The 13,037-nt window shown below is 61.9% G+C and overlaps 1 protein-coding gene across 3 annotated transcripts in view; it reads left to right on the top strand.

The window, feature by feature from the left end:
* The window catches only part of Mmel1 (membrane metalloendopeptidase like 1), a 39,062-nt gene that overhangs the window by 16,691 nt on the left and 9,334 nt on the right, over nucleotides 1–13,037 (top strand). For 2 of the 3 annotated variants that reach the window (XM_070036933.1, XM_070036931.1), the window contains 6 exons: nucleotides 407–604; nucleotides 678–767; nucleotides 2,669–2,805; nucleotides 3,067–3,160; nucleotides 3,880–4,008; nucleotides 4,494–4,592. In XM_070036933.1, coding sequence (XP_069893034.1) covers nucleotides 407–604; nucleotides 678–767; nucleotides 2,669–2,805; nucleotides 3,067–3,160; nucleotides 3,880–4,008; nucleotides 4,494–4,592 — 747 coding nt within the window. The remainder of the gene's footprint in view (nucleotides 1–406; nucleotides 605–677; nucleotides 768–2,668; nucleotides 2,806–3,066; nucleotides 3,161–3,879; nucleotides 4,009–4,493; nucleotides 4,593–13,037) is intronic. The other variant, XM_070036932.1, reaches the window with a different exon arrangement.

Here is a 13,037-nt window from a genome sequence, read left to right as displayed (position 1 = left end):
CACGCCCACCCCACAGAGCTTCCCAGGGTGCACCGGGTCCCCCGCCCCCACCCCACAGAGCTTCCCAGGGTGCACCGGGTCCCACGCCCACCCCCCACCCCACAGAGCTTCCCAGGGTGCACCGGGTCTCACGCCCGCCCCCACCCCACAGAGCCTCCCAGGGTGCACCGGGTCCCACGCCCACCCCACAGAGCCTCCTGGGGTGCACCGGGTCCCACGCCCACCCCACAGAGCCTCCTGGGGTGCACCGGGTCCCACGCCCACCCCACAGAGCTTCCCAGGGTGCACCGGGTCCCCCGCCCCCACCCCACAGAGCTTCCCAGGGTGCACCGGGTCCCACGCCCACCCCCCACCCCACAGAGCTTCCCAGGGTGCACCGGGTCTCACGCCCGCCCCCACCCCACAGAGCGCTCCATGGTGGCCCAGGCCGCCAAGGCCGCCCAGCCCCATCCGGCATCCTTTGGCCCAGGTGCGGGAAGCCTACCTTCAGTTCATGATGTCCGTGGCCACCATGCTCCGGAAGGACATGAACCTCCCCAAGGATAGCCAGCTGGTGCAGCGGGACATGACGCAAGTGCTGGAGCTGGAGACGCACCTGGCCAATGTGAGGGGGCAGCTGGGCCGGGGTCTCAGGCGGGCCGGCCGCCGGGCCCCTGTGACCCTCAGCCCTCGCACAGGCCACAGCCCCCCAGGAGGAGCGGCACGACGTCACGACCCTGTACCACAGGATGGACCTGGAAGAACTGCAGTACAAGTTCAGTCTGAAGGTGAGGCGGCGCGCGGCCGAGCCGGGACCGCGGGAGGGCCGGCTCCGCTCCCTCCTGAGTGTGTGTGCGGGCCAGTGTGTGCAAAAGTGTCCCGGGACTTAGGTCTCACCAGGAGCAGGACTGAAAGACACTGCGGGCAGGCCTGGTCCCCAGGATCGCACCAGACCCCTGGGGAGTCCTTGTCCCTGATCCTGTGGGCTGGGATGACCAGCACTGACCAGCATGGATGCCCTGCCGCACAGCCCCCCACCCCCCAGGCCCAGCAGAAGATGGCGGTGGGTCCCGTTGGGGCCCTGGCTCTGGGCTCCATTAGAACACAACGTAAATCCCTAGCTGGCGGAGTTCAGGTCTGTGTGGCGAAAGGGAACAGGGCACAATGGCGACTGTCAGAATGAGACAGTGGGGGTGGGGGGGACTCTGAGTGAAGACAGTAGCCCCGTGCCCAGTCACTGAAGCGAGGCTGCGGGAAGGGAGCTGGGGCAGAGGCGAGTGAACCACACTGGTGTGGACAATTGCACAGAGGTTCGGGGTGGATGGGACACGCTTGGCCGGAGCGCCTCAGGATGCTGAGGACATGGGCCAGTGGTGAGGGTGTCATGAAAGGAAGCTTCTGGGTTCATCTGGAAGGTGTGAGTCACAGGGCTGCGGATGGGCGAGGTGTGGGGCCTCGTGAGGACATCCAGAAAGCCAGGTCTCGGGGGGTTCAGTACCAGGAACTGCCATGAGGTGTTCCATGCCCACCGACTGCGCAGACCACGTTTAGCCCAGGCCTGGCTGGCAGGAGGCCCTGCACTGCGCCATCTCCTCCCAGACACAGCCCTTACCCCCCCCCCAGCTGCAGGCACCAGCCCGGGGCCCAGCAGGCACCGGTTCATGGGCACTCTGGCCTCCAGTAGCCCACCACGCACACCCCACTCCGTAAGTGCCCATTCTCCCGTGGGCCTTGGGTGAACCCCGGGTCTGGACGTCTCTGAGTGATGTTGTCTACTGTGGATCCTTCTGGACATCCCCTGCCTCTGCCCTTCTCGTGGTGTTTCACCAGCTGCCCTGTGTGGACAGCGTGTCTGTCCAAGCCTCTGCTTGTTGATCTTTGGATCTGTTTGTTGGTGGTGCTGTTTGGCAGTACTTGGTTCAAACTCAAGGCTTTGTGATTGCTAGGCAGGTGCTCTACTGCTTGAGCCATTAAGCATGCCTCTAGCTCTTGTTTTCCTTAGTAATGGTCCTTATTTTGGTATTAACGTTAGTCTTGACTTCATTGGTTGAGAGTCTCTTTCCTCCTTTCTGGGAGTTTTGGGTAAGATTGACAGTATGTTCTTTTTGTTTTGCTGTTTGTTTTGTGTGTGTGTGTGTGTGTGTGTGTGTGTGTGTGTGTGTGTGTGTGTGTGTGTGTGTGTGTGTGTGTGCACACGTGCATGCATGCACGCGCCTGCGCCAGTCCTAGGGCTTGAACTCAAGGCCTGGGTGCTCAAGATGATCACTTCTGGCTTTTTCTGAATAGTTTATTGGAGATAAGGGTCTCACGGACTTTACTGCCCTGGTTGCCTTTGAACCATGAAGATGACAGGTGGGAGCCACCGGCGCCAGGCTTACTATGTTCTTTTTTAATACCAGGTAGAATTCTCTAATGTGGCCAGAAGGGCCTGGAAATGTATTTGTGGGAATATTTCAAATCATAGGTTTGGTTTATTTCACCCATAAGAGTATCTGCTCCCTACGTCTTGTTACTTTGGCCAGCTCTTGTTGCGTCCGGTTTTCCAGCTGTCCCAGTGTTGGCTCTTACCCACAGCACAGCCCATGGGCTCTCTCTTCTCCATGTCTTTTGAGCAATTTTTAGAGGACTGGGGTTCTAAGCAACCCAGGACGGTCTACCTGTGTCTCCCTCCCTGTCTCTCCTTCCCCAGGGCTTTAACTGGACTCTCTTCATACAAACTGTGCTGTCTTCTGTCAAAATCGAGCTGCTGCCCAATGAGGAGGTGGTGGTGTATGGCAGCCCCTACCTGCAGAATCTTGAAGACATCATCGACATCTACTCAGCCAGGTGAGGCCCTGCCCTGCTCCCCAGCCCCGCGCACGCACCGACCGTCAGGAGAGGACTCCAGCAAGCACAGGCCCCTGGTGTGAGGGACAGAGGAGGCTCCCAGCTTTGCATAGAGGAGTGAGGCCTCTCCAGCAGGCAAGGCATGCAGCGGACTCTAGAAGGCTTTTCTAGTCTAGTCCAGGTCGTAGCCTGCTGGCCAAGCTGCGTCCCCTCCTTCTGCAGAGAGCGCTCATTTGTCCTATTTGCTGCCTCCTGCCCCAGGACCATGCAGAACTACCTGGTCTGGCGTCTGGTGCTGGATCGTATCAGCAGCCTGAGCCAGCGATTCAAAGATGCACGAGTGAACTACCGCAAGGTGAGCGTGCCCCACACACAGGGGTTCCCCGCTCCCGCCCAGGCCAGCCACCCCTTCATTCATTCGGTTTCTGATGCTCAGCATCCTCGGGCAGCAGGGTACCAATCCGGCAGCCAGGGCCCCTGCCCTCCTCTGCTCTGGGGAGGGGTGGAGCAGGCCCCGGGGGAGGTGACCCGCAAGGCACCAGGAGAGCTGGCAGAGTTCCAGGGAGCAGACACAGCCCGTGAGGGACCGGAAGGCAGGGACAGACAGGAGCGGGGAGGGGAGATCAGGAAGGACTTCCTCCAGCGCAGCAGGCAAGGGCAGAGCTGCCTCTGAGGGACCCTGGCGTCTGGGACCGAGTCTGGTGAAGGACACAGCCCCTCTTCTACCTCGCACCCTTGGGAAAAACACACAGGCAGAAGTTCTCATACGACTTCAGCCGCGAAAAACCAGACCAGGGCTCTGGCAGCCCAAGAGGACACGGTCCCCAGAACTTCCTCAGAGTCAGTGCCAGCCTGGTGCCTTAGGAGCAGAGGCCAGGACCCGGACTTAGCGTAGGACTGCACCCCGGTCCTCCAGAGGGCGCCATTCCCCCCACGCCCGTGGCTGGCACTCAGAGGCCAGTCCCCACTCCCCTGTGCCGCACTCTGGCCCCGGTCCAGGCCCCCGGGGCCGGGGCCGTGGACGCTGGTACTCAGGGTGCAGGGAGGGTGTGAATGCGCGGATGCACACACCAGGCGCTGTACGGTACCACGGTGGAGGAGGTGCGCTGGAGGGAGTGCGTGAGCTACGTGAACAGCAACATGGAGAGCGCCGTAGGCTCCCTCTACGTCAAGGAGGCCTTCACCGGGAAGAGCAAGAGCCTGGTGGGTGCCCCTGCCCCCTGAGGCCGCCCCCTGGCGCAGCCCAGGGTGGGTGGGGAGCAGGCCCTGCCTCCACGACCCTACTCTTCCCCGTCAGGGCCAGCCAGGCCCTGGGCCGGCTGCTGCGGCTTCTGCTCAGGACACCTAATGGGCACGCTAACGCCCTGGGGACCAGGAGCCATCCTGCCCACAGGTGCCGCTGACCGCTGACCCTCTGCCGGCCAGCTCCCCGCCCCAGACCCCCGCCCAGCTGGGACCCGCACATGTTGTGCGGGCCGCAAGCCTAGGGCGGGCAGCAGCCAGCCACCCACGGGGCAGAATGAGGCTCTGGAGGCAGGGCGGTCACCCCACGGCAGTGTCGGACCCCACTCCAGAGGCCACGGCCAGCGCGGCGCTGACCTCAGCCCAGAGGGGCTCCGGGCCAGTCCTCAGAGCCCTGAGACTCGTCAGCCCCCGCGGGCCGGCTCTCACCCTCCACGCCCACCCAGGTCAGAGAGCTCATCAACAAGGTGAGGGCTGTGTTCGTGGAGACCCTGGACGAGCTGGGCTGGATGGACGAGGCTTCCAAGAAGATGGCCCAGGAGAAGGTGAGCGACCGACAGAGGCATCCAGACAGCCTTAGCCGGCATCCGGACCCTCTTCCCCCCCACCCCAAGAGTCTAGCCAGGACACCCGTCCTCGGCCCCTGGGAAAGGAAAACAGGATACAAACAAAAACCCAATGAAACAAAAAGGAAATCCCCAATAGCACCATGAACCGCTGGGAATGTCAGCCTCTGGAGCAAGGATGGGAGCTTCGAGACATCTCTCTCCATACCCCCATCACCTCCTGATGCCCTATACACACCCCCATCACCTCCTAACACCCTCTCCACACCCGCATAACCTCCTGACACCCTCTCCACATCCCATCACCTCCTGACGCCCTCTCCACACCCCCATCACCTCCTGACACCTCCACACCCACATCACCTCCTGACACCTCCACACCCACATCACCTCCTGACACCCTCTCCACACCCCCATCACCTCCTGACACCTCCACACCCCCATCACCTCCTGACACCTCCACACCCCCATCACCTCCTGACATGCTCTCCACACCCCCATCACATCCTGACATGCTCTCCACACCCCCATCACCTCCTGACACCTCCACACCCACATCACCTCCTGACACCTCCACACCCCCATCACCTCCTGACACCTCCACACCCCCATCACCTCCTGACACCTCCACACCCACATCACCTCCTGACACCTCCACACCCCCATCACCTCCTGACACCCTCTCCACACCCCCATCACCTCCTGACACGCTCTCCACACCCACATCACCTCCTGACACCTCCACACCCACATCACCTCCTGACACCCTCTCCACACCCCCATCACCTCCTGACACCCTCTCCACACCCCCATCACCTCCTGACACCTTCACACCCCCATCACCTCCTGACACCTTCACACCCCCATCACCTCCTGACACCCTCTCCACACCCCCATCACCTCCTGACACCCTCTCCACAGCCCCATCACCTCCTGAAACCCTCTCCACACCCCCATCACCTCCTGACACCTCCACACCCACATCACCTCCTGACACCTCCACACCCCCATCACCTCCTGACACCCTCTCCACACCCCCATCACCTCCTGACACCCTCTCCACATCCCCATCACCTCCTGACACGCTCTCCACACCCCCATCACCTCCTGACACGCTCTCCACACCCTCATCACCTCCTGACACCTCCACACCCCCATCACCTCCTGACATGCTCTCCACACCCCCATCACCTCCTGACACCTCCACACCCCCATCACCTCCTGACACCCTCTCCACACCCCCATCACCTCCTGACACCCTCTCCACACCCCCATCACCTCCTGACACCCTCTCCACACCCCCATCACCTCCTGACACCCTCTCCACACCCCCATCACCTCCTGACACCTCCACACCCCCATCACCTCCTGACACCTCCACACCCGCGTCACCTCCTGACACCTCCACACCCCCATCACCTCCTGACACCTCCACACCCCCATCACCTCCTGATACCTCCACACCCCAATCACCTCCTGACACCTTCACACCCACATCACCTCCTGACACCTCCACACCCACATCACCTCCTGACACCTCCACACCCTGTCACCTCCTGATACCTCCACACCCCCATCACCTCCTGACACCCTCTCCACACCCCCATCACCTCCTGACACCCTCTCCACACCCTCATCACCTCCTGACGCCCTCTCCACACCCCCATCACCTCCTGACACCTCCACACCCCCATCACCTCCTGACACCTCCACACCCCCATCACCTCCTGACACCTCCACACCCCCATCACCTCCTGACACCTCCACACCCCCATCACCTCCTGACATGCTCTCCACACCCCCATCACATCCTGACATGCTCTCCACACCCCCATCACCTCCTGACACCTCCACACCCACATCACCTCCTGACACCCTCTCCACACACCCATCACCTCCTGACACGCTCTCCACACCCACATCACCTCCTGACACCTCCACACCCCCATCACCTCCTGACACCCTCTCCACACCCCCATCACCTCCTGACACCCTCTCCACACCCCCATCACCTCCTGACACCTTCACACCCACATCACCTCCTGACACCCTCTCCACACCCCCATCACCTCCTGACACCCTCTCCACAGCCCCATCACCTCCTGAAACCCTCTCCACACCCCACTCACCTCCTGACACCTCCACACCCACATCACCTCCTGACACCTCCACACCCCCATCACCTCCTGACACCCTCTCCACACCCCCATCACCTCCTGACACCCTCTCCACATCCCCATCACCTCCTGACACGCTCTCCACACCCCCATCACCTCCTGACACGCTCTCCACACCCTCATCACCTCCTGACACCTCCACACCCCCATCACCTCCTGACATGCTCTCCACACCCCCATCACCTCCTGACACCCTCTCCACACCCCCATCACCTCCTGACATGCTCTCCACAGCCCCATCACCTCCTGAAACCCTCTCCACACCCCCATCACCTCCTGACACCTCCACACCCACATCACCTCCTGACACCTCCACACCCACATCACCTCCTGACACCTCCACACCCCCATCACCTCCTGACACCCTCTCCACACCCCCATCACCTCCTGACACCTCCACACCCCCATCACCTCCTGACACCCTCTCCACAGCCCCATCACCTCCTGAAACCCTCTCCACACCCCCATCACCTCCTGACACCTCCACACCCACATCACCTCCTGACACCTCCACACCCCCATCACCTCCTGACACCCTCTCCACACCCCCATCACCTCCTGACACCTCCACACCCCCATCACCTCCTGACACCCTCTCCACACCCCCATCACCTCCTGACACCCTCTCCACATCCCCATCACCTCCTGACACGCTCTCCACACCCCCATCACCTCCTGACACGCTCTCCACACCCTCATCACCTCCTGACACCTCCACACCCTCATCACCTCCTGACATGCTCTCCACACCCCCATCACCTCCTGACACCTCCACACCCACATCACCTCCTGACACCTCCACACCCCCATCACCTCCTGACACCTCCACACCCCCATCACCTCCTGACGCCCTCTCCACACCCTCATCACCTCCTGACGCCCTCTCCACACCCCCATCACCTCCTGACACCTCCACACCCCCATCACCTCCTGACACCTCCACACCCCCATCACCTCCTGACATGCTCTCCACACCCCCATCACCTCCTGACACCTCCACACCCCCATCACCTCCTGACACGCTCTCCACACCCCCATCACCTCCTGATACCTCCATACCCCCATCACTTCCTGACACCTCCACACCCCCATTACCTCCTGATACCTCCACACCCCCATCACCTCCTGACACCTCCACACCCCCATCACCTCCTGACGCCCTCTCCACACCCCCATCACCTCCTGACACCTCCACACCCCCATCACCTCCTGACGCCCTCTCCACACCCCCATCACCTCCTGACGCCCTCTCCACACCCACATCACCTCCTGACACCTCCACACCCACATCACCTCCTGACACCTCCACACCCCCATCACCTCCTGACACCTCCACACCCCCATCACCTCCTGACACCCTCTCCACACCCCCATCACCTCCTGACACGCTCTCCACACCCCCATCACCTCCTGACACCCTCTCCACACCCCCATCACCTCCTGACACGCTCTCCACACCCCCATCACCTCCTGACACCTCCACACCCCCATCACCTCCTGACACCTCCACACCCCCATCACCTCCTGACACCCTCTCCACACCCCCATCACCTCCTGACGCCCTCTCCACACCCCCATCACCTCCTGACGCCCTCTCCACACCCCCATCACCTCCTGATGCCCTCTCCACACCCCCATCACCTCCTGACACGCTCTCCACAACCACATCACCTCCTGACACCTCCACACCCCCATCACCTCCTGACACCTCCATACCCTGTCACCTCCTGACACCTCCATACCCCCATCACCTCCTGACACCTCCACACCCCCATCACCTCCTGACGCCCACTTCACACCCCCATCACCTCCTGACACGCTCTCCACACCCCCATCACCTCCTGACACGCTCTCCACACCCACATCACCTCCTGATACCTTCACACCCCCATCACCTCCTGACACCTCCACACCCCCATCACCTCCTGACACCTCCATACCCTGTCACCTCCTGACACCTCCACACCCCCATCACCTCCTGACACCTCCACACCCCCATCACCTCCTGACGCCCACTTCACACCCCCATCACCTCCTGACATGCTCTCCACACCCCCATCACCTCCTGACACCCTCTCCACACCCCCATCACCTCCTGACACCCTCTCCACACCCCCATCACCTCCTGACACCCTCTCCACACCCCCATCACCTCCTGACACCCTCTCCACACCCACGTCACCTCCTGACACCTCCACACCCCCATCACCTCCTGACACCCTCTCCACACCCACGTCACCTCCTGATACCTCCACACCCCCATCACCTCCTGACACGCTCTCCACACCCCCATCACTTCCTGACACCCTCTCCACACCCCCATCACCTCCTGACACCTCCACACCCCCATCACCTCCTGACGCCCTCTCCACACCCCCATCACCTCCTGACACCCTCTCCACACCCCCATCAACTCCTGACACCTCCACACCTACATCACCTCCTGACACCTCCACACCCATGTCACCTCCTGACACCTCCACACCCCCATCACCTCCTGACACCCTCTCCACACCCCCATCACCTCCTGACACCCTCTCCACATCCCCATCACCTCCTGACACGCTCTCCACACCCCCATCACCTCCTGACACGCTCTCCACACCCTCATCACCTCCTGACACCTCCACACCCCCATCACCTCCTGACATGCTCTCCACACCCCCATCACCTCCTGACACCTCCACACCCCCATCACCTCCTGACACCCTCTCCACACCCCCATCACCTCCTGACACCCTCTCCACACCCCCATCACCTCCTGACACCCTCTCCACACCCCCATCACCTCCTGACACCCTCTCCACACCCCCATCACCTCCTGACACCTCCACACCCCCATCACCTCCTGACACCTCCACACCCGCGTCACCTCCTGACACCTCCACACCCCCGTCACCTCGTGACACCTCCACACCCCCATCACCTCCTGATACCTCCACACCCCAATCACCTCCTGACACCTTCACACCCACATCACCTCCTGACACCTCCACACCCACATCACCTCCTGACACCTCCACACCCCAATCACCTCCTGACACCTCCACACCCACATCACCTCCTGACACCTCCACACCCACATCACCTCCTGACACCTCCACACCCTGTCACCTCCTGATACCTCCACACCCCCATCACCTCCTGACACCCTCTCCACACCCCCATCACCTCCTGACACCCTCTCCACACCCTCATCACCTCCTGACGCCCTCTCCACACCCCCATCACCTCCTGACACCTCCACACCCCCATCACCTCCTGACACCTCCACACCACCATCACCTCCTGACACCTCCACACCCCCATCACCTCCTGACATGCTCTCCACACCCCCATCACATCCTGACATGCTCTCCACACCCCCATCACCTCCTGACACCTCCACACCCACATCACCTCCTGACACCCTCTCCACACCCCCATCACCTCCTGACACCCTCTCCACACCCCCATCACCTCCTGACACCCTCTCCACACCCCCATCACCTCCTGACACCCTCTCCACACCCCCATCACCTCCTGACACCTCCACACCCCCATCACCTCCTGACACCTCCACACCCGCGTCACCTCCTGACACCTCCACACCCCCGTCACCTCGTGACACCTCCACACCCCCATCACCTCCTGATACCTCCACACCCCAATCACCTCCTGACACCTTCACACCCACATCACCTCCTGACACCTCCACACCCACATCACCTCCTGACACCTCCACACCCCAATCACCTCCTGACACCTCCACACCCACATCACCTCCTGACACCTCCACACCCACATCACCTCCTGACACCTCCACACCCTGTCACCTCCTGATACCTCCACACCCCCATCACCTCCTGACACCCTCTCCACACCCCCATCACCTCCTGACACCCTCTCCACACCCTCATCACCTCCTGACGCCCTCTCCACACCCCCATCACCTCCTGACACCTCCACACCCCCATCACCTCCTGACACCTCCACACCACCATCACCTCCTGACACCTCCACACCCCCATCACCTCCTGACATGCTCTCCACACCCCCATCACATCCTGACATGCTCTCCACACCCCCATCACCTCCTGACACCTCCACACCCACATCACCTCCTGACACCCTCTCCACACACCCATCACCTCCTGACACGCTCTCCACACCCACATCACCTCCTGACACCTCCACACCCACATCACCTCCTGACACCCTCTCCACACCCCCATCACCTCCTGACACCCTCTCCACACCCCCATCACCTCCTGACACCTTCACACCCCCATCACCTCCTGACACCCTCTCCACACCCCCATTACCTCCTGACACGCTCTCCACACCCCCATCACCTCCTGACACCTCCACACCCCCATCACCTCCTGACACCTCCACACCCCCATCACCTCCTGACACCCTCTCCACACCCCCATCACCTCCTGACGCCCTCTCCACACCCCCATCACCTCCTGACGCCCTCTCCACACCCCCATCACCTCCTGATGCCCTCTCCACACCCCCATCACCTCCTGACACGCTCTCCACAACCACATCACCTCCTGACACCTCCACACCCCCATCACCTCCTGACACCTCCATACCCTGTCACCTCCTGACACCTCCATACCCCCATCACCTCCTGACACCTCCACACCCCCATCACCTCCTGACGCCCACTTCACACCCCCATCACCTCCTGACACGCTCTCCACACCCCCATCACCTCCTGACACGCTCTCCACACCCACATCACCTCCTGATACCTTCACACCCCCATCACCTCCTGACACCTCCACACCCCCATCACCTCCTGACACCTCCATACCCTGTCACCTCCTGACACCTCCACACCCCCATCACCTCCTGACACCTCCACACCCCCATCACCTCCTGACGCCCACTTCACACCCCCATCACCTCCTGACATGCTCTCCACACCCCCATCACCTCCTGACACCCTCTCCACACCCCCATCACCTCCTGACACCCTCTCCACACCCCCATCACCTCCTGACACCCTCTCCACACCCCCATCACCTCCTGACACCCTCTCCACACCCACGTCACCTCCTGACACCTCCACACCCCCATCACCTCCTGACACCCTCTCCACACCCACGTCACCTCCTGATACCTCCACACCCCCATCACCTCCTGACACGCTCTCCACACCCCCATCACTTCCTGACACCCTCTCCACACCCCCATCACCTCCTGACACCTCCACACCCCCATCACCTCCTGACGCCCTCTCCACACCCCCATCACCTCCTGACACCTCCACACCCCCATCACCTCCTGACGCCCTCTCCACACCCCCATCACCTCCTGACACCCTCTCCACACCCCCATCAACTCCTGACACCTCCACACCTACATCACCTCCTGACACCTCCACACCCATGTCACCTCCTGACACCTCCACACCCCCATCACCTCCTGACACCCTCTCCACACCCCCATCACCTCCTGACACCCTCTCCACATCCCCATCACCTCCTGACACGCTCTCCACACCCCCATCACCTCCTGACACGCTCTCCACACCCTCATCACCTCCTGACACCTCCACACCCCCATCACCTCCTGACATGCTCTTCACACCCCCATCACCTCCTGACACCTCCACACCCCCATCACCTCCTGACACCCTCTCCACACCCCCATCACCTCCTGACACCCTCTCCACACCCCCATCACCTCCTGACCCCCTCTCCACACCCCCATCACCTCCTGACACCCTCTCCACACCCCCATCACCTCCTGACACCTCCACACCCCCATCACCTCCTGACACCTCCACACCCGCGTCACCTCCTGACACCTCCACACCCCCATCACCTCCTGACACCTCCACACCCCCATCACCTCCTGATACCTCCACACCCCAATCACCTCCTGACACCTTCACACCCACATCACCTCCTGACACCTCCACACCCACATCACCTCCTGACACCTCCACACCCCAATCACCTCCTGACACCTCCACACCCACATCACCTCCTGACACCTCCACACCCACATCACCTCCTGACACCTCCACACCCTGTCACCTCCTGATACCTCCACACCCCCATCACCTCCTGACACCCTCTCCACACCCCCATCACCTCCTGACACCCTCTCCACACCCTCATCACCTCCTGACGCCCTCTCCACACCCCCATCACCTCCTGACACCTCCACACCCCCATCACCTCCTGACACCTCCACACCACCATCACCTCCTGACACCTCCACACCCCCATCACCTCCTGACATG

This window comes from Dipodomys merriami, unplaced genomic scaffold, assembly GCF_024711535.1.
Source record: "Dipodomys merriami isolate MVZ:Mamm:240054 unplaced genomic scaffold, mDipMer1.0.p SCAF_28, whole genome shotgun sequence".
NCBI lineage: Eukaryota > Metazoa > Chordata > Mammalia > Rodentia > Heteromyidae > Dipodomys > Dipodomys merriami.
The sequence above is the reverse complement of the archived record's forward strand: the minus strand, read 5'-3'. Positions and strand labels throughout refer to the sequence as shown.